Below are 25399 nucleotides of genomic sequence, written 5' to 3' on the forward strand. Positions count from 1 at the left end.
TACTCCTTCAGAAGACTCGCTTTGCTACTTGTATGTAATTTAGAATAACACAACCATTCCTATGCTCAAGAAAAAAAAAAAAGTAAGGTCAAGGAAGCCGGAGTCTGGTCCTCCTACAGTGACACCTGCAAACGGAAGACACTACAGTTCCAGAAGCCACTGCTTCACGGAGGGGTCCGACAGCAATTGGATGGACCGGCCGACCTGTGTGCATTGCATGCCGGGAGTCGTCCGTTCTTTGGGGCATCCATCCAGCACCTCTTCAGTCTGCAAAGGTGGGCGCGGTCTCGGGCGCCGACGCCTGCGCAGCAAGGAGGAGGAGGAGGAGGAGAGGGAGGAGTGAGGGTCGCGAGCGCGTTCCAAGCTCCGCCCCTGCGCCTCTTCGATCTCACAATCATCGGAGCGCGAGGCGGGGCAGGGCGCCGCGTCCCGGGTGGAGGCGGCGGTTGCCACCGCCCCCTTCCCCCCTCGGGCTGCGGGCCATCCGGAGTGGGCCAGTCATGGCTCCCCGTTGAGGGGGAGGAGGAGGGAAGCGGGGCGGGGCCGGGCCGCGGGGTGGTGGCCGCCCCGGGCGAGGGGCGGGGACCATCCTCGGGCTTCTTTTCCCCTCCGCATGTGCGGCGGCATCCACTGGCGAGTCGAGTTCACTTACCGTGAGTCGCCTTCCCTGCGTGCCCTTCTGCGACAACCATGTCGTTGACCGAGAACGGCCCCGCAGTGGCCTCGGTGCCCAACGGAGAGTGCGGCCACCCCTTGGCACGGCCGGGAGGGAACCGAGTGACGGTGGTGCTGGGAGCGCAGTGGGGCGACGAGGGCAAAGGGAAGGTGGTGGATCTGCTGGCGCAGGACGCCGACATCGTTTGCCGCTGCCAGGTGAGACCGGAGGCGGGAGGGAGGCAGGAAGGAAGGGGACCGGGGTCCTTCGCACGCTTCCCCCGCAGGCCCTCCGAGGCGCGGCCCCGGCCCCTCCTTGCCAGTCCGCTGGGAAAATGGCGGGAGAAGGGGCGCGGGAGCCTCGGGCCGGGGACCCGGGTTTCTGCGACCCGGCGCCAGCCCAGGGGCGGGCGGGGCGGAGGCCTCTCGTGGGCGCAGGACTGGGCGCGGCCCGGGTCGGGCGGCTGCAGCGTTGTGGGCTAGCCCCCGGCCTAGGCTCCTGGGAGGCCCCCAGTCCGCGGTCTTTACGGAGCCGCTCGGGGTGTCTGCGCCGCCCTCGCGTAAGCTAGCGTCCCCCTCCTTGGGGTCACGAGGTGGGAAATGTAGAGCTGGTCTGCGAATTGGAGCCCCAAATCCCCAAAGCGGCATGGAGGCTCCTTTCCACCGTGCTGTCCGCGGTCCCAATGACTTGGGGAGCTCGCTGTTAACTCCTCCTTTCTGTGCCGGGTTGGACCCCTTAGTCGGGTGGTGAAGCCTCAGGATCCCCTTCTCCCAATAATGCTTTCTGATGCGCAAAATAAAGTGTACAAAGGAAACTATACTGAAGTCTGATTTATCCACAAAATCTGGAGACCCAGGAAAGAACCCATGCCCTGAGGGAACGAGTCTAGGTCCAGGCATCGGAGACACGTGTTCTTTAGGGTTCCTTCTCTGCGTTTTGCTTTGAAGGTGCGTAGAGAGAGCTAGGCCTGTGTAAAGGCTGCCGGCCGCTGAACCACGGCGACGGGGGTGGTTTTATTTCCCCTCCAGACCACCGAATCCTGGGCTGATTCGCCTTTCGCTTAGTAGGGACTTAATAAAGGCTTTCTCACTAACAGGTCTGCCACCGCCGGTTTCAGAGAGTTTATCATCGGCGGTCTGATTAGGCAGCTGAGTCAGGAAGACCCGAGTTCAGATTCGACCCTTACTAGCTGTTCGACCCCGAGCGAGTGACTCAACCTCTTTCTTCCTTAGTTTCCTCAACTGTAAAACGGGGATAATAATAGCACCTACTTTACAGAGTTTTTGTGAGGATAAAATGCGATAATATTTGTAGGCATTTACTAACTTCCTTGTTCCCGCTCCCATCCTTTCCCTAATAGAAACTTTAAGACTAAAGCCGTGCTATAGGAAGCATGATTTTGTGCTAGGAGACTTATGCATAAGCTTATTCGAACCACAAGATTTGGGCCAGAGTCCAGGCATTGTGTGTTACTAACCTTTGTGTCCATGGGCAAATTGCTTCTCCTCTAATGGGCCTGTTTTTTCATCTGTAACATAAGGAGATGAGCTAAGACTGTCTTCTAAGGTCCCTGCTAGATCTAAATCTGTGACACTTTCACTATCTTCCTGTCAAACTGAAAACTACTGAACAAGCAGAGTCAAAGTCAGCAAATAAACATTAAGCTTCTTCTTCGTGCCAGGCATTGTGCTGAGCACTGGACATGAGAAGAAAGGTAGCAGACAGACCTGTCCTTAAGTTCACAATCTATTGGGGAGACAACACGTAAAAAGAAGCAGAAATGGCGGGAGGGAGGTAATCCTGTTGGGAGTCATGATGAAGTCATGCTGCCATGATAGGAAATGTGAGGAAATATGAATTTCCCGATTTAATTTCATCTTGAAGAACGATTAGTTTTTGGAGTTTGATGAAGTCCAAGAAAGTAACCAGGTGGAAAACGATCAGAATTTCCTTAGCGCTATCTTTAAATGGAGGGAGGAGCTCCCAGACAGCCACCAGATTTGAGGGGCCTCATGGCCAGGGGTTGCCGAGGAGGTATGGGACAATCAAAGAAAAGGTAAATGTTAATGAATAGTTCATAGTTGTATAGTGCTTCTAAGGTTTGTGAAGTGGTTTACATAATCTGAATTGTTTCATAGTATTGACACCCTGCCAGGTTTGGGAAGAGAGTATATTAGTATCCATTTTGCTAGGAAATAAAGCCTACCTAAAGAGAAGGCAAGCAAAGATCTGCCTCTTATAACCTTAACTGCTGTGTAGACAGTTAATTAGAGGTACCAAGTTGGAAATACAGAAGTTGGAGAAACACTGGTAGTTGAATTATTGTAGAGGGGAACAACAGGCTAATCTTGACTTAATTCTACTACTAACTTAAGCTTTAGTTTACCTTTCTGTAAACTTGCATTTCTCCTTTAGAGTTTTGAAGATCTATTGAATTAAACCTTTATACTTTTCCTGACCTAAATATAAATGAATCACATGTGCACTTGACCTACCATTGTAAAGTGATATTAGCTTCCTCGTAGGTCTTTGAAGGTAAAGCTCCCTATAAAAAAGTGAAGGTTAAAAGTAGGAAAATACTCTGGCCTGATATTTAGAATACTTTTCAAATTTCCCAATGTAAGTATTATCATAATTTTAGAGACAATGATAGATTACTGGACTTGAACTCAGGAAACCTTGGGTTAAAAATGAAATGGAAACTTTTCGATTAAGTAATGATTTGATAGACACCTATTTATAAATTCCAGTACTAGACATTTGAAATTCAGAGTAACAAATCAGTTTCAGCCTTTAAAGAGCTTACTTTGTACTGATGATAGAGTAGTGAAGAAAAAATGTCATGGTCATAAGTAAATAAAAAATTTGGAGGTGGTTGGATTGTGACTTAGAATACTTGGTGTAGAATGGACTAAACATGGAAAGGAGCTAGGGACTTCAGAAGACAGAAGTAAGGAGAAGGGATTTCAGGCACTGCAGGCAGCCTGGGTAAGGGCTTGGAGGTAGGAATTGGAATGGACCTATATGAGGAACATTGAATAAGCCAGTGTAATTGGAATGTAGAGTGAAGGGGAAAGTAATGTGAAATTGGTGTGGAAATGTGGCCTCAGTCCTTAAATTTCTTTCACCTCTCTGCAACCTTTGACAACTATCAATCATTCTCTTCTAGGATACTCCTTCCTCTCTAGGTTTTTGTGATACCACTCTCCCCTGGTTCTCTTACCTATCTTAACACTCTTTTATCAGTCTCCTTTGCTGTATCATCTGTATCATGCCCACAAACTTGATTGTCCCTCCAGGATCTGTTCTGAGGCTTCTCTTTTTTTCTCTATGCTATATCATGCTGTCCTCATAGGTTCAACTCCCCTCTCTATGCAGATGATTCCCCAAACCCTATATCCTACCTTAATCTTTCTCTTGATTACCTGGAGGGATTAGAGCCCTTATCACTGCCTTTTGAACAAATTGGATGAATAGGCAACACAAAATCAATATGTCCAAAATAGAACTCACCATCTCCCTCTGCATCCTCTTCCCAACTTTCTTAGTACTGTTGAGGGCATCTCCTAGTCATTCATGCTTACATTTACCTCATTCTGTCTCACTCCCCCTGTTCAGCTTGTGGTCAAATTTTATTGACCTTCGCAGCATCTCTTGTTTTTGTTTGCTTCTCTCTACCCACCAAACCACCACCCCATGCAGGTCCTCATCAGCTCCTGTCTGAATTACCACCAGACCTTGCTGCTTGGTCTCCCTGACCCAAAGTCTTACCACTCCAGTTCATCTTCTACTCAGCTTTGCCCAAGTGATATTTCTAAACTCCAAGAAAGATCATGTCAGTTTGCCTAATTCATAAATTCTAGGGTCAAATATATAATCTTTTGTTTGGAATCAAAAGTCCTTCGTAGTTTCCCTAACTTTTTAGTTTTCATATACTTTATTCTCCTTCATGGATTCTAAGATCTAGAAACACTAGTTTGCTTGCTATATTGTTCACATGCAATACTCCCATATCCTGTGTAAAAGCCTTTACTATGCTTGAAGACTGGAATGCTCTCCCTCCTTATCTCTGCCTCCTCCCTTCCCGTAAGACTCAATCCAAAATATCCAAAGGAGGCCTTTCCCTTGTAACTCCTACCTTTCCCCTGAGACTACTTCCATTAACATTGTATATGCATATCATTTTTTGCGTGCATAATTAATGTTGTCTCCTCTGTTACATTATGAGCTTCTTGAGAATAGAAATTTTATTTTTGTTTTGTTTTGTATCACTGGTTCTTAGCGGCTCTTGGCCAGCCATATAGTAAGCACTTAAATGCTTGTTGAGCGAATACAAGCTACACAGGAGCCATATGATGAAGAACTTTAAAATGCTTTACAAAGGGGTTTGTATCTTACTTTAGAGGCATTGGTGAATACCTGTGATATTTAGTAATCTCAAAGTTAGCTGTATAACATGGATTAAGGAGGGGAGAGCTTGGAAGCTTGGAAATTAGACCAGCTAGGAGGCTGCTGCAGTTGTCTCTGCTGCCCTTAGTGAATTTAAGAACTGGAAGATGTGATTAATAAATGTTTGATGTATTGAAAGATTGTGGAGAATAGCAGAAATGCCGCAAGATTTAAGAAAGGGCAAATTTTTTTTTAAGGGAGGAGGGAGTAGAGGTCAGTCTGAAAATGGTCATTGATTGTTTTTTGTGGGGAAAATTCTAGAATAGAACATTAAAGAGATGGTTACTAGAACCAGTAACTAGCAGGTGAATATGAAGAGCCCAGACAGTTTCATCAAGAAGAAATCTTGCTCTCATTTCCATTTTTGACAGAATTATTTAACAAGTAGATGAGGGACATACTCTAGACATGGTTTACATAAATTTTAGTAAAACTTGATAATGTCTATCGTGCTTTCCTTTTGGAGAAGACAAAGAAATGTGGATTAATTAATATAATATTTTTCAGAACTGTTTTTATGGGCAATTCAGCTGCTAGAGAAGTTTTCCATGAATTTGCATCTGATCATGTCATTTCCCTATTTAGTCAACTCCCTTGGCTTTCTTTTGTCTCTAGAATAAAATATAAACTCCACTCGTTAACTTTAAAGGTTTTTACCACCTATCTTTCCAGCCTCTTAGTATGTCCAAATTGGAACTCATCTCTTCCTCCAAACCCTCTTCTCTTCCTAACTCCCTATTACTGTTGAACTCACCACCATCTTCACAGTCAGTCAACCATGCTTGCCACCCAGAGGTGTCTTCCTTACAGGTAACTGGGTGTGGCAGTGGATGAAGCATTGACCTCTGAGTCAGGAAGTCCTGAATTCAATACAGCCTCACTTATTAGCAGTGGTAACCCTGGGCAAGTCACTTAACCTCTCTGTAACTCAGTTTTCTTTTCTGTAAAATAAGCCTAATAATAGCACTTGTTTCCCAGGGTTGTTGTGAGATAAATTTATCAAGCTGTTTGAAGTACTGTATAAATGTTAGCTGCTATTAATTTCTGCTTACTCTCAAACTCCCCCCTCCCCCATCCAATCAGTTACCAATTCCTGTGGTTTTTTCTCTTGACAATGCTGCCACCCTAATATATATAGGTCCTCATCACCTCATGCCTGGACTATTGCAGTATAGCTTGCTAGTTGATTTCCCTTTCTTAAGTCCCTCCCAACTTCGGTCCATCTTCCATTCGCCCATCAAATTGATAAGCACAGATTTGACTATGTCATTCTCTTCCCTTTCCCATTCAATCAGTGGCATCAATATATAATTCTTGGTTTAGCTTTTAAAGCACTCTATAACCTGCACCTTTCTTACCTTTCTAGTGTTATGCTTTCTCCTCTCACACTGTGGTCCAGTGATTTGGCCTCCTTGATATTCTTTGAACAGTATGCTCCGTCTGCATTTTCACTGCTTGTCCTTCATACCTGGGATGTTCTCATTCCTCATCTCTGTCTCCAAGAACCTCTTCATTTGAGATGCAGTTCAGGCATTACCTTTTTTTTTTTTTTTTTTTTGTAAGTGAAGCTTTTCCTGATCACCTCAATTGCTAGCATCTTCTTTCTCAGACTATCTTGTGTCAAACTACTTTGTATTTACTTTTAAATATTATATTTAATATATTTATCCAGTACATAGTTAGGTTTTTGTTGTCTTCCTTGCTAGATTGTAAGCTCTGTTCAAGGAGGGATTTTTTTTGTTCTTTGTATTTAAGTCCTCAGCATTTATTAGTTACTTAATAAGAACTTGCTGATTGATTTTTGTGAGTAACTGACAAAGCCATAGATGACATGCTCATTAAATTTTCAAATGATACAAAGCTGGGAGGGGTAGTTAACACACTGGATGACAATCAGGATCCAAAAAGACATTCACAGTCTAGAGCATTGAGCTACATCTAATAAAATGAAATTCAATGGAGAGAAATTTATGTAAAGCCTTTGACACTTGGGTACAAAAATCCACTTCAATGTAAGATCAAAGAGGCATGGTTAGATAGTAGTTTATCTGAAAAAAGATCTGGGTGTTTCAGCGGACAGCATGTAGTTCAGAAGGTCTGTTGTATGAAGTGGTAGCCTAAGAAGGTAATTAATGGGTTGCATTTAGAGAAGCATAACTTCAGGGAATAGGAAGGTGATAGTCCTATTGTACTTTGCTATCATCTGAGCATTGTGTTCATTTCTTGGAACACCACGATTCAAAAGCACTTTGATAAGCTGGAGAGCATCCAGAAGAGGGCAACTAGGATGCTTGGGCATGTCATATGAGAATCAGTTGAAGGAATTGGGCATGTTTAGCCTGGAGAAAACTTGGGGACACACATGATAATTGATAGCTGTCTTCAAGTATTTAAAGGGCTATTATATGGAAGAGAGATTGGACTTATCTGTTTCATTCTAGAAGGTTGAACAAGAAGTAATAAGTGGAAATTGCAAAGAGACCAATTTAAGCTTGATGTTAGGAAAAGCTTCCTAACAGGTATCCAGTGAAATGGGCTTCCTCGAGAGGTGATGGGTTCCCCTTCCTTGGAGATCATCTAGGAGAGACTGAATGATGATTTGAAAGGTATGTTATAATGAGGATTTTTTCATGTCTGCATTTGGCTACAAGGTTGCTGAGGGTCTGAACTAAAGTAGTGGCTGTGAGTGGAGAGAAAGGGGTTGGACGAAAGAGTTATGGAAGTAGAATCAACCAAACTTGGCAACTGATAGGATATGGGGATAAAAGGGAGAGGAAGAGATTTGACTCCAAGTTTATGAACTTGAAGGATGGTGGTCCTCTCAACAGAAGATGAGAAGTTTAGAGAGCTGCATTGTGAGGTGACTGTTTTGGACAGATGGAGTTGCTTGCAGGACATCTGGTAGGGACACCCAGCAGGCAGTTGATGGGGCATTGAGAGAAAGTGCATCCAGGACTGGAGAGGCTAAGGATAGTGTCTTCAGGGAGAAGTCAAGTTTTCTGGTGCAAGGGGGGCAGCTGGGTGGCGCAGTGAGTAGAGCACCGGCCCTGGAGTCAGGAGGACCTGAGTTCAAATCCGGCCTCAGACACTTGACACACTTACTAGCTGTGTGACCTTGGGCAAGTCACTTAACCCCAATTGCCCTGCCTTCCCCCTGCCAAAAAAAAAAAATCTAAAGAAAAGAAGTTGAAAGCATAAGATACTTAGTATGTGTGAGAGTAATTTAGATTCTAGGGGTGTGTTTAATACCTGTATCAACTCTAGCAAGTTAGTTGAAAACCTTTTCCTAGGATTTTTAGAAATCATAGGTAAGGTAAGAGTTCCCTAACTGTAGCTGAGAGAAACACAATCTCCCTAGTATTAGTTAAAAGAACAAAATGAATGGTCATTTTTTTCCCTTAATTGAATCAGACCCTGGCTATCTGGATGTGTTAAAGCCCCTGCAGAGCAAAAAAGTGAATAATGGGGGATTTTTTTAGTTGGATATTTTACATTTTAAAACTTGACTCACTATTGTATTCAGGTGCTTCCCCCTCTTGTTTAAGTTCTCAGGTTTTTTTCTTGTCCTGTGTTCATCTCACAGACTCAAAAAAAGTTGCCCTTTCCTTTAGGTTTGTTTTTCTATCTGTATACCTGTATCTTGGGCAGAAAATTGGTTTTAAAAAAGTTGTTGTATTACTTGACCAGGATGTTATCTAATATTAGTGATTTTTTGGTCAGTCATCCACTTAGTGAACATACAGTGGACTTAAATTGTAGTGAACTTGAGACAAGTTCAGCGAATTTAATTCAGAATCACAGACACATGCTTAAAATTAACTGCACTTCTCAAGTCATGTAACAAAATTTAGTAATTGGTTATATCAGAATGTAACCTGTATTGAGATAAGTCTTGGTATTTTGTGTCATTAAATTTTCCCCTTAAGGATCAGGGTGGTTTGAGGATTAGGTTTACTTTAATTTACTCAAATGCTCATATCTTAGTTTTTATATTCATTTAGTTGAGTATCAAATTGTTATTATGTGCCAGGCCTTGTGCTAGAGGTAAAGAGTGCAAAAACAAACAGTCCTTGCCCTCCCGGAGTTTACAGCCTATCTGTGGGGACAACCTATATATTTATATGTAGACAAGGGACTTTTAGAAAGAGAAGCCCTAATGGCTAAGGGGAATCAGGAAAGACTGTGTGCTGGAAGATGGTGCTTAAAATGACCTTTGAAGGAAATGAGGGATTCAGAAATTTTAAATGATATTCATATATGACATTTTTTTCTTAAATGAGGAGATTTTTAAAAGTAAGCAGTAGATGGCCATGTGTTTAACTCATATATAGGCATTATTAAGAGCTAAAAGGAAGACCCCTAGACATTAGGAACATCCCCTGTGGAGCGTATATTGGAGGATGTGGACAAGAGAAGCACAAAATAAGCAGGGTTGCTGGGAGAAAAATCCACATGGGTGGATACAGGATAAAAGTGCCCTAGATGAGCCTTGAGGGGAATATAAGGATAAATATGACAGGTTCTTCCCACAAGGATGTTGTCAAATATTCTTTGATTTTACAAAAACAAATAACTTAGGCAAAATAGACACTAAATGGATGAGAGACACATTTCAAAGTACTGTGAGAATTCAGAGTAAGGGAAGGACAAGCCCCTTTGAGAAAAGGCAGCATTTGTGTTTGACCAGAGAAGGCAAGCATTGGTTTTGAAGAATGAGTAGGATTTCAGTAATTAGAATTGGGGTAGGGGGTGTTAGGAATCTATGTGTGTAAAACTGAAGTAAAGGTTGCAGAGGTGGGAAAGTTTGGGAGAGGTTTTTCAACAAAACATGGAGTAATATAAAAAGTTTGGAAAGGTAGGTTCAAGCCAAATTATGGAGGGCCTGGGATGCCCCCTTAAGGGGTTTAGATACTGTTTTCCTCAAGTCAGGATGAGGAACCTGTTGAAAATTTTTGATTATTTGAGAATTGGGAATTAGAAAATTGTAGGGTAGTGAGACTAGGAAGGAGGAGACATGTAAGTTCTTTATGTAATCTTCTTGTTGTTCAGTCATTCAGTCTTGTCAGACTCTGCATGACTTCCTGGACTTTTTGTCCATGGGGTTTTCTTGGCAAAGATTCTGGAGTGGTATGCCATTTCCTTCTCTAGTGTGTCCCCATCTAACAGATGAGGAACTGAGGCAAATGGGGTTAAGCGATTACCCAAGGGTCATGCAGTAAGTGTCTGAGGCCTGATTTGAACTCATCTTCTTGGCTCCAAGCCCAGTATCTACTATCCACTGCACCACCTAGCTAGCTGCCCTAGTGTAGTCTAGGCAAGAACTTATAAAGGCCTGGTCTAGGCTGGTTGCGATGAGAATGGGAGGGAAGGAGAAAGGTGAGGGGAGAAAGAGAGAAAAAAGAATGAATGAGAAAGAATTGTAGAGAAGAGTGAGGGAGATAAGATAAAGATTTTGCATCTGGGTGACCAAAGAATTGGTTGTTCCATTCACAATAATAGAGAAGTGAGGAGGAGGAGGATCAGATTCAGAGGATAGAGAGAGTAGTTTTAACATGTTGAGTTTGGAGTTTTTTGAGTGTATAATCTTAAAAATTATGTGGTTTTTTTTTTAACCTCTTCCCTTCAGAAAGAGCTTGAAAAGAGTCTAGCAGGGGTGGGGAACCTGTGGCCTTCCAGGTCCTCGAGCGTGGTCTTTTCACTGAGTCCAAGTTTTACAGAACAAATCCTTCTATTAAGAGGAAGTTTGGATTTCAGTCAAAGGGCAGCACTCGAGGACCTAGAGACCCACATTGTGGCCTCGAGGCCACAGGTTCCCCTACTCTGCTAGAGTTTTAAAAAAAATACAGTAAGAAGGGGGTGGAGTTCAGAGAAAGAAACTTAAGGAAGAGGTTAGAGCCCTAGAGGAATGAGGAAGGAAGTGGTCAGCGCTGTGAAATTCTTCCCCCCCCCCAAAGAAAAAAAAAAGAGAGCCCTTGTTGGAGGATATGTGAATTAGTCCAGCCATTCTGAAAAACAATTTGGGATTCTTTTGATCCAGACAATATGCTGCTGGGTTAACACCCCACACCCCCACCCCACTCCGCCCCCGAAGGCCACATACCAGAAGAGAGATTTCATGTGTACCAAAATACTAATAATAGAACTTTTTTTGGTAGGAAAAAGCTGGAAACAAAATAGGAAATGGCTGAATAAGTTGTGGCATATGAACTCAGTGGAATATTATTGTGCTCTAAGAAATGACAACCCCCTACTCAGTAAACTCCAGGGGCTCCCTATTGCCTCCAGGAGCAAATATAAAATCCTTTAGCATTCAGAAGCCCCTTATAACATTGGTGCTCATCCCTCCACCTTTCCAGTTTTTTAACTCTTTACACTGCTCTCCATATGCTCTTTCATCCCTAACATTGGCTTCCTTGCTTTTTCCCTGAAAAAGACATTCTCATCTCTTGATTCTGGGAATTTTTTTTTTTTTACTGGTTGTCCCCCATGCCTGGAATGCTGTCTTTCCTCATTCCCACTTTCTGGTGTCTTTGGCTTCCTTCAGGTCCCAGCTAAAAAGTTACCTACTATGGGAATCCTTTCCCAATCATTCCTCAATACTAGTGCCTTCCTTCTGCTGATGATTTCCTGTTTGTCCTGTATTTAGCTTGTTTGTACAGAGTTGTTTTCATGTTGTCTTCCTCATTAGATTTGTTAGTACCTCAGGGGCTAGGACAGTCTTTTGCTTTTTCTTGTTATCCCCAGTGCTTAGCACAGTGCCTCACAATAGTAGACACTTAGTACATGTTTATTGACTGACTGATAGACAAAAACCTGTAAGCCCTGATGCAGAATCAGAGAAACAGCAACTACAGTAATATACCTGAAAGGCTTGCTCTTGGTGCTTTGCTCTTGAAGAGGACCATGGCATCAGAGAAGTGATGCCACAACAGGAAAGTGAATTGGATTTAAGTGATGGAGGGCTGTGCAAAATCACCCTGGGTACGGTGGCAAGATATAGATCAGGACAACTGGAGATGCCCCAAGATGCAGAGGGAGACCTTGGCCTTATCAAGCTAAGGTCTTTAATGGGTCTCAGTTGGACTGAGGTAACGCCCATTCACCTATTAAGGCTCAATAAGAAATGAGGCAAAGAATGACCTCTTTAAAAAAAAAAAATGAAAGGCGCACACAAAAAAGTCCCAAACTCCGGTTGTGCGGGCCAATCTTGGCCTTGGAGAAACAATGAAGAAATGTACCTTCCTTCTCTTAACTGGCTGATGGAGTTTGCCATCATGCTATGTTGCAGTGTCAGTTGGTTTGTTTAATTCTCTTTTTTTATAAGGGAATGTTTTTGTGGTATTCTGAGAGAAAAGACCTCTGGATTTGCCTGTTTCAAACACTCAGATTTGGGGTTGAGCCTGATTCTAGATAAGGAAGTATAGACTATTGTACTTTCAAAAGTTTGAGCTGGATCAGTTGGCAAATGCAGTAGTTGGTTTAAGAGTATTTCCTTCCTTTCTTCATTCCTCCCTCCTTCCCTTCCTTCCTCTCTTCCTTTCTTCCTTCCACAGGGATTCATTTCAGTCCACAAGCACCTATTATGTGCTAGCTTCATAGATCATAGATCTAAAACTGGAAAAGACCTTAGCAGCCATATAGATGAATCCCCTCATTTTAAAGATGAAAAAACGGAGGCACAGGAAGGTAGAGGCTTACTTAAGATCACACAGGTAGCATGCCACAGTTAGTAATCATCAGAGGCAGGATTTTGGAGCCCGGGTCTCCACAGTCAGGCTCTTTCCACTGCTCTAGTACAAATATGAAAACCAGGCTCATGCTCTACTAAAGGTTATGTTGTATAAATAAAAAGGACTTAGGGGGAAAATAATTGATAGATCCCTTTGGTCTTAGGTGTTCTCCAAGGTTCACTCCTTTTGCGGTTCCCTCTTGTCTCCAGGTGACAAGTCCTGTCTTCTCTACCTCTGTTATAAGTTACATCCATCCCTTTCGTTTTTTAAAATCTTTTCCCCCATACTAGTCATTTGGTAAATTTTATTATTAGTGAATTAATAAATTGTTGATATTGAGAGCAAGAGTGGTATAGTGAATAAGAGTGCTGACCTGGTAGACAGGAAGACCTGAGTTCAAGTCACTTAGTCTCTAGTGCTTAAAGCAGCTCTCTAATACTCTTTAAGTTGTAGAGAAAGACTCAGCCTGCACTGGTAGAGGGAGTTTCTTACCTGGGAATTCTTTCTGCCTTCTGCAAACTGACAACAGCTGGTTAGGGTTTGAAGGGAACTGGTGTGCAGGTATGGACAACTATGAAGTAACTAAGCTTACCTTTTTTGTTTTTTTATTGCTGAAGGCAAGCTTAACAGATAGTATAGTGCTAGTATAGATTAGTGTTCCTGAAATGTTGCTTTGAGGGAGGGGCAAGGCCAAGGCAGTGAACAGAACAAGCTATGGAAGAGTTCTACATAGAGTAGGGAATAAAGTGGAGCTTGGTGGCTAAGGCTTTTGTGAAGCAGTGTCCCTTGTTTTTGTCTCTGGATCTTCCCAGGGAGGCCTATCTCACCTGGATCCAGTCCTAGCCAGGCACCTGTGGCTTTTGTTTTGCCTTTGCCACTTCCCAATGAGTATTGCTTCATAGGGACCCAGTCCTAGCTGGCCTGAGCAACCTTCCCCTTGAGATGTTCCAAGGTGTCCTGAATTTAGCCTGTCTACCTATGCCTTCTGTCTTCATCCCTGCATCAGCCTCAGTCCAGCCCTCCTCCTTTGACTTCCTTGTTCCTGACTCTTCCTAGGGTGCCTCAATCTCACATCTTGGCCTCAGGACCTCTGGGGGCTTTTGTCTTTCCCCCAAACCACCTACAAGTGTTCCTGAGGCTATTTCCTGAACAAATCTACCTTAGATTGCCAGTTCCTGCTTCCTATCCAGTCCTCCAGGCTGTGTATCTTCATCTGCTTATTTCTGTTGTGAGGTGAGGCTTTTGGACCTCAAAGGACTCAGTTGAGGAGTTCAATTACTGTCACAAGGTAGAACATTGAGGGGAACACGGTCTAATTGTTTTCCTTCCTCAGTGGATTTCTTTTCAGTCACTGACAGTGTACATGAACTTTTTCTCCTCAATGGTTAGTATTCTACTCTGTCATAATTTTCCCATCCCAGTGATTCTCTACCCCTGGCCAGGATTGTACAAATGCCATTTCTCATTCATTCATTTCTTTTTCTTTTTTGCTGATTCTGTTCTCCTCAACTTATCTGCCCACATCCCACTCTAGATCCAACAACCCCTTCCATAACTTGCTTTTATCTTAAACTTTTTTCTTTTTCACTCCTTCCATCTTCTTGTACTTCCTAAGACCTGGTTTCATCCTAATTATATGGCCCTCTGATCACACTTCCCAGCACTGGTTATCCCAGAAAACTCTAGTGGCTCCATATCCTTCTAGAATCAAATACAAATTTCTCTGCATTTCAAAGCCCATCACAACCTAGCATCCCTGCCCCCCCCCCCCACCTTTCCATTCTTTTCACATGTTGTTCCCTACCACTCTGGCTTCCTTGACGTTCCTCAAACAAGACACAGGATCTTTCAACTCTTCAAAATTTTGCCGGCTGTCTCCCATTCCTGAAACGCTCTTCCATCTCATCAGAACCTCCTGGCTTTCCTGGCTTCCATCAAGCCTTTCCTGAACCTCAATTCTAGTGCCTTCGCTTTGTGGATTATTTCCAGTTTTTTCCCTCTGTATAGCTTGTTAGAACACATTTGTTTGCTTATTGTCTCCCATTAGATTGTGAGCTTCTCATGGACCTGACACATTAGGTAGGGGATTAATAAATTCTTAGGAACTTTGAACCTGATCCACGATATAAACTCTTGAACTATTGCAGTTTACTTCAATCTTTATTTGACAGAAGGAAAAATAACCTCTGTGTTACAGAATTGGGTTCTTGATATCATAGTTCTTTAGATAGTTAATTCTCTTCATGCTTACATATTTGAGAGTATGTGTGTGGGGGGTATATCTATGTGTGTGTTTCATATATATATGTATTTTTTATAATCTGTTGTCTGTTGTTATTAGTACTGTCATCACTCCCATTACTGACATTCTGAAATAAATATGTTCTAGGTCAACAAATGTTTTCCAAGTAGCCACATGGTATACTTTACTAAGTACTGTTAGATGGAGATCTTGTTCACAAACATTCAAGATAGTTTTATTGAGCACTTACTATATGTAAGGCATTGTGCTGGGCTATCAGGTATGAGACATAGTTTCTTTAGTGCTGAGATTAAATTTAGCATGAAAAATTAAAACTATTGTATGACTGCAGTGCAAAGTATTACAAATGTTGGATATGAATTCAGAAGACCTGAGTTTGAGTCCTAACTTTGCGACCTTGTCAAAAGTCACTTAGAACTTCTGAGATTTACTTTTGTGTTTTTAAAATGCACCAGTTGATTTGGATCTCCAAGATTCCTTTTATTTATTAGTGTATATGTACTATCAATCTGCAAGAATTTATTAAGCACTCATGTTCTGTGCATTATATCTGTGTACTGGAGGTACAAAGACAAAAAATCAGAGATTGTATTTGGCACTAAAGGGTTAGGATTTCAATAACAGTGAGTCAGAGTTGGGAATTAGGGATTCTTTGTTGTTGTTTCAGTTGTGTCCAACTCTCTGGGACCCCATTTGGGGTTTTCTTGGCAAAGCTACTGGAGAGGTTTGCCATTTCTTTTTCCAGTGTGTACCCATTTTACAGATGAGTAACAGGTAAGTAGGGATTAAAGGATTTGCCCAGGATCACATAGCAAGTGTCTGAGGTGCTCTATCCCCTGTACTACCTTAGCCATTCATTAGGACAAATTGAATGGGATGGATGTATATCTTATATGTACCTTTTTGGACAAACCCGTAGATTTTGGCATGTGGAATTTACTATAACTTCATTTTTAACCATTTAAAGTGACCTGGAAGCTTTTATCAATTGTTGATAGGACAAATGGTTCCTCTGTGTACACATCGTGATTTTCTGAAGATGTAATTTAATTGTCCTTCCCAGTTGATAAAATATTCTCTCCATCTTTTACAACATTGTCTGTTGAATACCTTGGAAATTCAGGTATATCTGCCATTCTTTTGCAATTTTTTTTTTGTTTATGTCCAGTGAGTTTTTCCTGAGCTATGTCCTAATCTGGATAGATATTAGCCACAACTCTAGTAAGTCCACTTGGTCACTTCTCTAATTTCCATTCCTACAGAAGAATCAGACAAGGAAGCAATGTAAAGAAAAAAGATACCTAAAACTATCTCACCTAGAAGTGGCAAGAAAAAGCTGTTGTAATGGAAGGGAAGAGAGGTAGTAGGTGAAAGGGAATGAGTGAACCTTGCTCTCATCGGACTTGGCTTAAGGAGGGAATAACATACACACTTAATTGGGTATCTTACCCTACAGGAAAGTAGGGGGGAAGGGGATAAGAGGAGGGGGATGATAGAAGGGAGGGCAGATTGGGGGAGGAAGTAGTCAAAAGCAAACACTTTTGAAAAGGGACAAGGTCAAAGGAGAAAATTTAATAAAGGGGGATCGGATAGGATGGAGGAAAATATAGTTAGTCTTTCACAATGTGACTATTATGGAAGTGTTTTGCGTAATGATACATGTATAACCTATATTGAATTGCTTGGCTTCTCGAGGAGGGTGGATGGGGAGGGAAGAAGGGAGAGAATTTGGAACTCAGTTCTAAAAACAAATGTTTAAAAAAATTGTTTTTTTACATGCAAACATAAGATATACAGGCAACGGGGTATAGAACTCTTATCTTGCCCTACAAGAAAGTAAGGAGTTGGGGGTGGGAGTGAGGTGATAGAAGGGAGGGCAGACTGGGCAAAGGGCAATCATTACATGCCATCTTGGGGTGAGGGGGAGGGTAGAGATAGGGAAAAAATTTGTAACCCAAAATCTTGTGGAAATGAATGTCGAAAATTAAAATAAACTTTAAAATTGAAGAAAAAAAAAGAAAGAGGATACCTAGAATGTAGAGCAAAAAGGGAGGAAATCTGTGCTACCTGTTAGAGATCATACGTAATGAACCCAAAGTTCAGTGGGTGAAAAAATTATGTGCCTGCCCAAAAGGCTAATAGTCCAAGGGTGGCAGTATTGTGCAAAGACTAAAATATGCTATATTATGATTGGCTGAAGGAACTAAGAGGTGTTTTGCCTGGAGAAAAGAAGGCTTTGAGGGAACAGGATAGCTTTCTTCAAGTGTGCTTGTGTGGAAGGATTGGATGAAATATTTCAGAGTTATCATTTTTTTTTTTTTTGCCACAGAGGGCAAAACTAGGAGCAGTGGTAGATATTTCAGAGGGGCAGATTTAGGCTTGATTTAAAGAAAAACTTTCTAATAATTAGAACTATGCATACATGGAATTGAATCCTTCATGAGCTAATGGAATTCCTTCTTTGAAATTCTTCAGGCACAGGCTAAGATGACAATTTGCTGAATTTTGTAGAAGGGTTTTTTTTTTTTTTTGACCTTGTTCATGTTGAACACGGTGACATTCTGAGGTTTCAAGTCTTTAGATCTTGTAATCCTTGGAGACATGTCAATCAAATCAACATATATTAGGTGCCTACTATGTGATAGGCACTCTGGTAACTCCTGGGGATATAAAGAAATGCAAAAACTATTCCTTCTTTTCAAGGAGCTCACAGTCTAATGGGTGAGAAAACCTCCAAACAGCTATGTACAAATAACATACATATATACAGTATAAATTGAGGACAGTCTCAGGGGAAGCTCTAAGACTAAGGAGGACTGGGATAAGCTCCTCAGAGAAGAAGAGAACTTAGTTGAAACTTGAAGGAAGCCAGGTTAACTAGAAGGCAGAGATGAGGAGAGAGAGAGTTCCAGCCATGCGGACAGGCAAATGAAAATGCTCAGAAGCCAGAGAATAGAGTTTTGTGTGCAAGGAACAAGGGAGGCCAGTGTCATGGGATTGCAGAGTAAATGGAGGGAAGTAAGAAGACTGGAAAGGTCTTTTCCATTTGCTAGTAAATAGTTGGGATTAGGGTTTTTTTTTTAAGGCAGGTAGAGGGGGGTTTTATAAATCTGAATAATTTACCTTTAAGAACTTTTCTGTGGTTCCAAAACTTAGAAATTAATGACAAATACATGATATCTTCTGTCCAGTTGGGAGTTCAGATTGTTACAATGTTCAAAGGATGTGAACAGCCTTCAGAAGAACAGAACAAGTGTTCAGAATCACTAATCAGAAATGCTTGTTAAAATAGCTTCATTCCCATCAAATTGGCAAAGATGGAAAACGGTAACGTTGGAAATATTCTTGGAAGACAGGCACATTAATTCAGTGTTGGTGGAACTGTTCTGGAAAGCCATTTGGAAGTGTACAAGTAGTTACTACATGTTTTATACTTTTTGACCCACCCATCCTAATGGATCAGTGCTCCTAAGAATGATAAGCTACCCTTCCCAAAGTCACATATGTAAAAATATTCATAGTAGTATTGTTTGTAATTACAGATAGCTGGAAACAAACAATTCCCACAACTGGGAAGTAGCTTAACACACTATAGTATATGAAAGTAATGGCATATTGTTTTAAGGGACATTGAATATGAAGAATTCAGAGACATAAAGAAGGTGAAATATGTTAATAGAGTAAAGAAAGCAATGTCAAAACAATATATACAAAAATGTAAATGAAGACAACCTGAAAAAAGTTAAACTCTGGTCAACTATGGTGGAAACACAGTGATTCCAAATTGTTAATGTTTATGTCCTTTATGTTAATAGTAAGCAGCAAAAATGTAAAATGTTATCAATTGTAATTGCTCTGTTCGGGAATTTTTTGGTTTAACATTTTTGGGAATGTATTTTGTAGAAGGTGTGAGATATTGGATATTTGGGAAATACCTCATTTATAGCAAAGTGTTTATAATACAGATTTAATTTTCAGGATCAGCAAAATAATTCCTATTAAAATGTACATTTCAGGGAGGAAACAATGCTGGCCATACAGTTGTTGTGGATTCTGTGGAGTATGACTTTCATCTCTTACCAAGTGGGATCATCAATCCAAATGTCACTGCATTCATTGGTAAATATATTTTGCTGTCCTAACAATTGGATGGTTAGTTTTCTACTTTGAATGCTCAGAAAAATGATTCTGTAGTTGTCTTTTGATCCTTTGTGGTATTTGATTATGATACTGATCATTAAATTGAGATCTACTTTTGTTCCCTTAGTCTCTTTTAGTGTTACTGTTTTCATCAAGATCATGAACAGTAGCTTTGGAATGCTGTTTGTACCTGATTGTAATCATTGTTAATAAATTAATTTTTCTTGTGATACAAAAAAGGGTGTGGGAATCATAGAATTTTAGAATAGAAATGGACTTTAAAGAAAATTTAGTCCAAGCCCCTTTTAAGTTTATAGATGAGAATGTTGCCCAGAAAGGTTAAGTGACTTGTTCAAAGGTCACTTCATCTTTTTTTTTTTTTTTTTTTTTAAGATGTAGAATTTGTGCTGAAGACTTTATTTGCAACAGCCAGGTTTTCTAAATGGGGAAGGAAAAGGGAGGAGTGGGCGAGGAGAAGCTTTTTGGAGAGGTTCTTTTAGTGGAAAAGGTAAGAGGAGTCCTTGCAACTGAACATTTAGGAGATAAATGTTGGGTCGGCCTATTACAAGATTTTGCTTGCTTGTTATAACTTCACTTTATTATAAGATTTCTTTTTTCTGTTGCCATAGTCTAATGAATCAGATTTTGAAATTTTTTAACTTTCCTCCCTCCCCTCCTCTTGTTACTATATCCTACCTCTTTATGACATTCTGTGATCAAAGCCATCAGACTCAAGCTATCTAGCCTAGAAAATCTTTTTTACCATCCTTTACCGGGCCTTGACATTTCTCCTTCAGAGTTCTACTAAAAATTCACGATCAACCCAACTGATTGATAAACATCTGCTAATTCATCTGAAATACATATTGCTTTTCTCCCAGGAATTGGTGTAAGGGAAGTATTAACAAGTAGCAGTTAATTCTCCTAATTATACTAATTTCAGCTTTAAATATATTTAAGTATATTCTGGTTGTTCGAAAATTGGTAATTTATGAAAGGTATATGTAGTACTCATAACCAGAATATTTGACTAACTCATGTAACTCATTCCACTATCATTCTAGATAATCACAGTTTATTCTACTTTTAAAAAATGCACCTGAGATTGAGTTGTAGTTTAAATGTTTTTGTTTTTTCAGGAAATGGTGTGGTAATTCACCTACCAGGATTATTTGAAGAAGCAGAGAAAAATGTGCAAAAGGGAAAAGGTAAGAATTAGGTTTGTAATAAACTTAAGATTTTTTTCAAGATGAAGTGTTAGCTGAATTTGACAGTAACTTCTGTCTTGTTTGAAGTATAGCTCTTTATAGTACAAATTTTAAAATACAGATTGGTTATTACATTTTTTTTAAATTTTAAATTTATTTATTTAACATATTTAGTTTTCAGCATTGATTTTCACAAGAGTTTGAATTACAAATTTTCTCCCCATTTCTACCCCCTCCCCACTCCAAGATGGCGTATATTCTGGTTGCCCTGTTCCCCAGTCAGCCCTCCCTTCTGTCACCCCACTCCCCTCCCATCCCCTTTTCCCTTCCTTTCTTGTAGGGCAAGATAAATTTCTACTCCCCATTGCCTGTGTATCTTATTTTCTAGTTACATGCAAAAACTTTTTTTGTTTTTTGTTTTTGAACATCTCTTTTTAAAAGTTTGAGTTCCAAATTCTCTCCCCTCTTCCCTTCCCACCCACCCTCCCTAAGAAGTCAAGCAATTCAACATAGGCCACATGTGTATCATTATGTATAACCCTTCCACAATACTCATGTTGTGTAAGACTGACTATATTTTGCTCCTTCCCAACCCATCCCCCTTTATTGAATTTTCTCCCTTGACCCTGTCCCCTTTCCAAAGTGTTTGTTTTTGATTACCTCCACCCCCATCTGCCCTCCCCTCCATCATCCCCCCCTTTTTTTTTATCTTCTTCCCTCTTCTTTCCTGTGTATGGTATTGAGTATGTATGGTATTCCCTCCTCAGGCCAAATTTGATGAGAGCAAGATTTACTCATTCCCCCCTCACCTGCCCTCTCCCCTCCTCCCACAGAACTGCTTCCTCTTGCCACCTTTATGTGAGATAATCCACCCCATTCTATCTCTCCCTATCTCCCTCTCACAATATATTCCTCTCTCATCTCTTAATTTGATTTTATTTCTTTTAGATATCTTCCCTTCATCTTCAACTCACCCTGTGTCCTCTCTCTCTCTCTCTCTCTCTCTCTCTCTCTGTATATATATATATATATATATATATATATATATATATATATATATATATATATATATATATATATATATATATATGTATGTATATACACACACACACATATATACATACATGCACATTCACATATATACATATACATATATATATATATCATCTTTCCATGTAGGAATGTAAACAAAACAGTTCAACTTTAGTAAGTCCCTTGCAATTTCTTTTTCTTGTTCTTTTTCTTGATTACTTTTTCATGCTTCTCTTGATTCTTATGTTTGAAAGTCAAATTTTCTATTCAGCTCTGGTGTTTTCACTGAGAAAGCTTGAAAGTCCTCTATTTTATTGAAAGTCCATATTTTGCCTTGGAGCATGATACTCAGTTTTGCTGCATAGGTGATTCTTGGTTTTAATCCTAGCTCCATTGATCTCCAGAATATCGTATTCCAAGCCCTTCGATCTCTTAATGTAGAAACTGCCAGATCTTGGGTTATTCTGATTGGGTTTCCACAATACTCAGATTGTTTCTTTCTGGCTGCTTGCAGTATTTTCTCCTTGATCTGGGAGCTCTGGAATTTGGCGACAGTATTCCTAGGAGATTTCTTTTGGGGATCTATTTGAAGAGGCGATCGGTGGATTCTTTCAATTTCTATTTTGCCCTGTGGCTCTAGAATATCAGGGCAGTTCTCCTTGATAATTTCTTGAAAGATGATATCTAGGCTCTTTTTTTGATCATGGCTTTCAGGTAGTCCAATAATTTTTAAATTATTTCTCCTGGATCTATTCTCCAGGTCAGTGGTTTTTCCAAAGAGATAGTTCACATTGTCTTCCATTTTTTCATTCCTTTGGTTCTGTTTTATAATATCTTGATTTCTCATAAAGTCACTAGCTTCCACTTGCTCCAGTCTAATTTTTAAGGTAGTATTTTCTTCAGTGGTCTCTTGGACCTCCTTTTCCATTTGGCTAATTGTGCCTTTCAAGGCATTCTTCTCCTCATTGGCTTTTTGGAGCTCTTTTGCCATTTGAGTTAGTCTGTTTTTTAAGGTGTTGTTTTCTTCAGTGTATTTTTCAGTATTTTCTTGGGTCTGCTTTAGCAGGTCATTGACTTGTTTTTCATGGTTTTCTTGCATTCTTCTCATTTCTCTTCCCAGTTTTTCCTCTACTTCTCTAACTTGCTTTTCCAAATCCTTTTTGAGCTCTTCCATGGCCTGGGACCAGTTCATGTTTTTCTTGGAGGCTTTTGGTGTAGGCTCTTGCACTTTGTTGACTTCTTTAGGCTGTATGTTTTGGTCTTCTTTGTCACCAAAGAAAGAATCCAAAGTCTGAGACTGAATCTGGGTGTGTTTTCACTGTCTGGTCATATTCCCAACCAACTAACTTGACCCTTGAGTTTTTCAGCGGGGTATGACTGCTTGTAGACTAAAGAGTTCTATGTTCCACGTTTGGGGGGGATGCGCCAGCTCTGCCACACCAGCACTCCTCCTTCCCCAAGAACTTCCAACCCGGACTGGACTTAGATCTTCAGCAGGCTGTGCACTCCTGCACTGATCCACCACTTAATTCCTCCTACCAAGTGGGCCTGGGGCTGGAAGCAACTGCAGCTGTAGCTGCCCCCGGGGCGGTGGCCAAACCTCGAACTCCTTCCACTCCCGCAGCTTTTCCCACTAACCTTCTCTGTTGTCTTTGGTGTTTGTGGGTTGAGAATTCTGGTAACTGCTGCAGCTCTCTGATCCAGGGCGCTAGGGCCCGCTCCGCCCGGCTCCTGGTCTGGTTGGTCCACACTGCTCAAGCTGGGCTCTGCTCTGCTCCCAGCTCCGTGTGGGATAGACCTCACCCAGAGACCATCCAGGCTGTCCTGGTCTGGAGCCCTGCTTCCCTCTGCTGTTTTGTGGGTTCTGCCGTTCTAGAATTGGTTCAGAGCTGTTTTTTATAGGTTTTTGGAGGGACTCGGCGGGGAGCTCAAGCTAGTCCCTGCTTTCCAGCTGCCATCTTGGCTCCGCCCCCGGAAGTTGGTTATTACATTTAAAATGCATTTAATTAATATCTTAAAGTTGCTTAAAATAATAGCCAATGATAAAATTATAGAAATTGGTATATTTCCATCTCGTTTGACTTATTATTGTATAAATAAGAAGACCTGTCTTGCAGGGGAAAGAAATAATACACATAGATTCATAAAGTCTTCAGATATTTCATCATGGATGCATGGCGTAACCTTGTGTTCTCAAAGGCTATGCCAGCTGGGCATCAACTGTGGCAAAGCCTTTAAGAAAATTCTTGGTAATAGATTATTTTCTGAGAACCAGTCTGACTAAGCATAGATGATGTTTTAGGAAAGGAAACTATGGAGGAATGATCAGCAGTATCAAAAATTACACAGAAGTCCAGAAGGATCAGGACTGAGAAAAAGCTTTAGTCCCAACATATTAGCAATTAGGAAATCATTGAGAACCATGGAGTTTAGTTGTGAACCAAAACTGTTTGTAGGAGGCACTGGCCTGCGGTGAACAATTTAAACAAAGGTAGTGTGTTACTACAAGCAGCTGAGCCCTAGGGAGGTTTAAGTGACTTGCCCTAGGTCACATAGGAAGAAACTGTCAGAGGCAGGTTTTGACCTTAGAGATTCCTACTCTAGAGCCAGCATAACTTCACACTGTACTGTATTACCTCCCCAATAGAGGGATACTTCCCTAACTATTATTTAATTATCAACCTTATATTTATTTATATTTATTCTCTTGATATTTGTTTTCCCCAATAGTACATAAGCCCCTTGGGTATAGTGATTGTTTCAAGGCTCAAGCCACATCCAAACTTGCAGAGAATACCTTTTCTGATTCTCCTTTCTTATCACTTCTTAAAAATTATTATGTTGTTGTCTTCTACCCCACCCCACACCCCCAAGAAGTAGTAGAATAATAAAGCTCCTTGAGGGCAGTTTTTTGTATCCCTGTGCTGTATCCCTGTGCACAGTGCTTTATAGTAGACATTTAAAAAAAAATACTTGCTGAGTTGGAAACTACCAGATGATCTAGAAAGGTGGATTCTTTTCCAGACTCTTGCCCCTGGTGAAAAAATGTTTGACCCAGCCTCCACATTTAAATTTGAACAAGATGGTATACTTGTGTACGTGGGTTTTTTAGGAGGAGAAGGGGGAAGGATTCCAAAAAATGGTTTTCATGACAGCAACAGCGGAATAAGTACTCCCAGAAACAATAATAATTTGTGTGAATATGAAGTCTTAGTATTTAAAAGTCAGCCATTCTTTAGAGTCACTCCTTTAAGCACCTTTTGGGGAAAAAAAATTTCTTAAGATTTCAGAAGACTTATCTCCCTTCGTAGTTCACATCTACTTTGTGATGTAAGTTGTTGGGGTAGGTGTTTGGAGTTCCCTTCAAATCTTAGTTTTCTTATCTATAAAATAAAAGTGTTCTAGGGGAGCACTAATATTCATTAATAGCTGCATCATTCTATGCTTCATTGGCTATTTGGGGAACTCTTTTAATGGGATACATTGTTAAAAGCACAGTCTTGGGCTTGGTAGGGAGAAACTTCATTCTGCTTTTAAAAACATTTCAAGAATTATTTTAAAACAAATATTTGATCTAAATCTGACTTTCCTCCTTTTTGTTGCTTCTAGGTCTTGAAGGCTGGGAAAAAAGGCTTATAATTTCTGACAGAGCTCATATTGGTAAGTGGAGCATTATTGCATTTAATTTTGTTCTAACTGGAGACCTAACTCTTTTAACGTTCATACCGTGTCTGGGAATATTTTAAATAGCTAACTCTCAGTTATCACTGGTAGTAGGTTATAAGACTAGCATGAGTTATTAAAGTCCCAATATAAAAAACCTTATCAATTTTGAAATTTGTGATCATTTGATAAGGACTGAAGTAAATTTTAACTATTGTAGACTATTGGGGTTAAACAAAAGAGAGGAACATCTTTAAAT

The 25399-nt window shown here is 40.7% G+C and overlaps 1 protein-coding gene across 1 annotated transcript in view; it reads left to right on the forward strand.

Annotated features, from left to right (window-relative positions):
* The first annotated feature begins 190 nt into the window (after positions 1 to 190).
* ADSS2 (adenylosuccinate synthase 2) overlaps positions 191 to 25399 on the forward strand; it is a 60162-nt gene continuing 34953 nt past the window's right edge. Inside the window, 5 exon segments of the mRNA XM_036755210.1 lie at positions 191 to 455; positions 458 to 873; positions 19114 to 19216; positions 20377 to 20445; positions 25087 to 25137. Coding sequence (XP_036611105.1) covers positions 191 to 455; positions 458 to 873; positions 19114 to 19216; positions 20377 to 20445; positions 25087 to 25137 — 904 coding nt within the window.

The sequence above is a fragment of the Trichosurus vulpecula genome, chromosome 4 (assembly GCF_011100635.1).
Source record: "Trichosurus vulpecula isolate mTriVul1 chromosome 4, mTriVul1.pri, whole genome shotgun sequence".
Lineage (NCBI taxonomy): Eukaryota > Metazoa > Chordata > Mammalia > Diprotodontia > Phalangeridae > Trichosurus > Trichosurus vulpecula.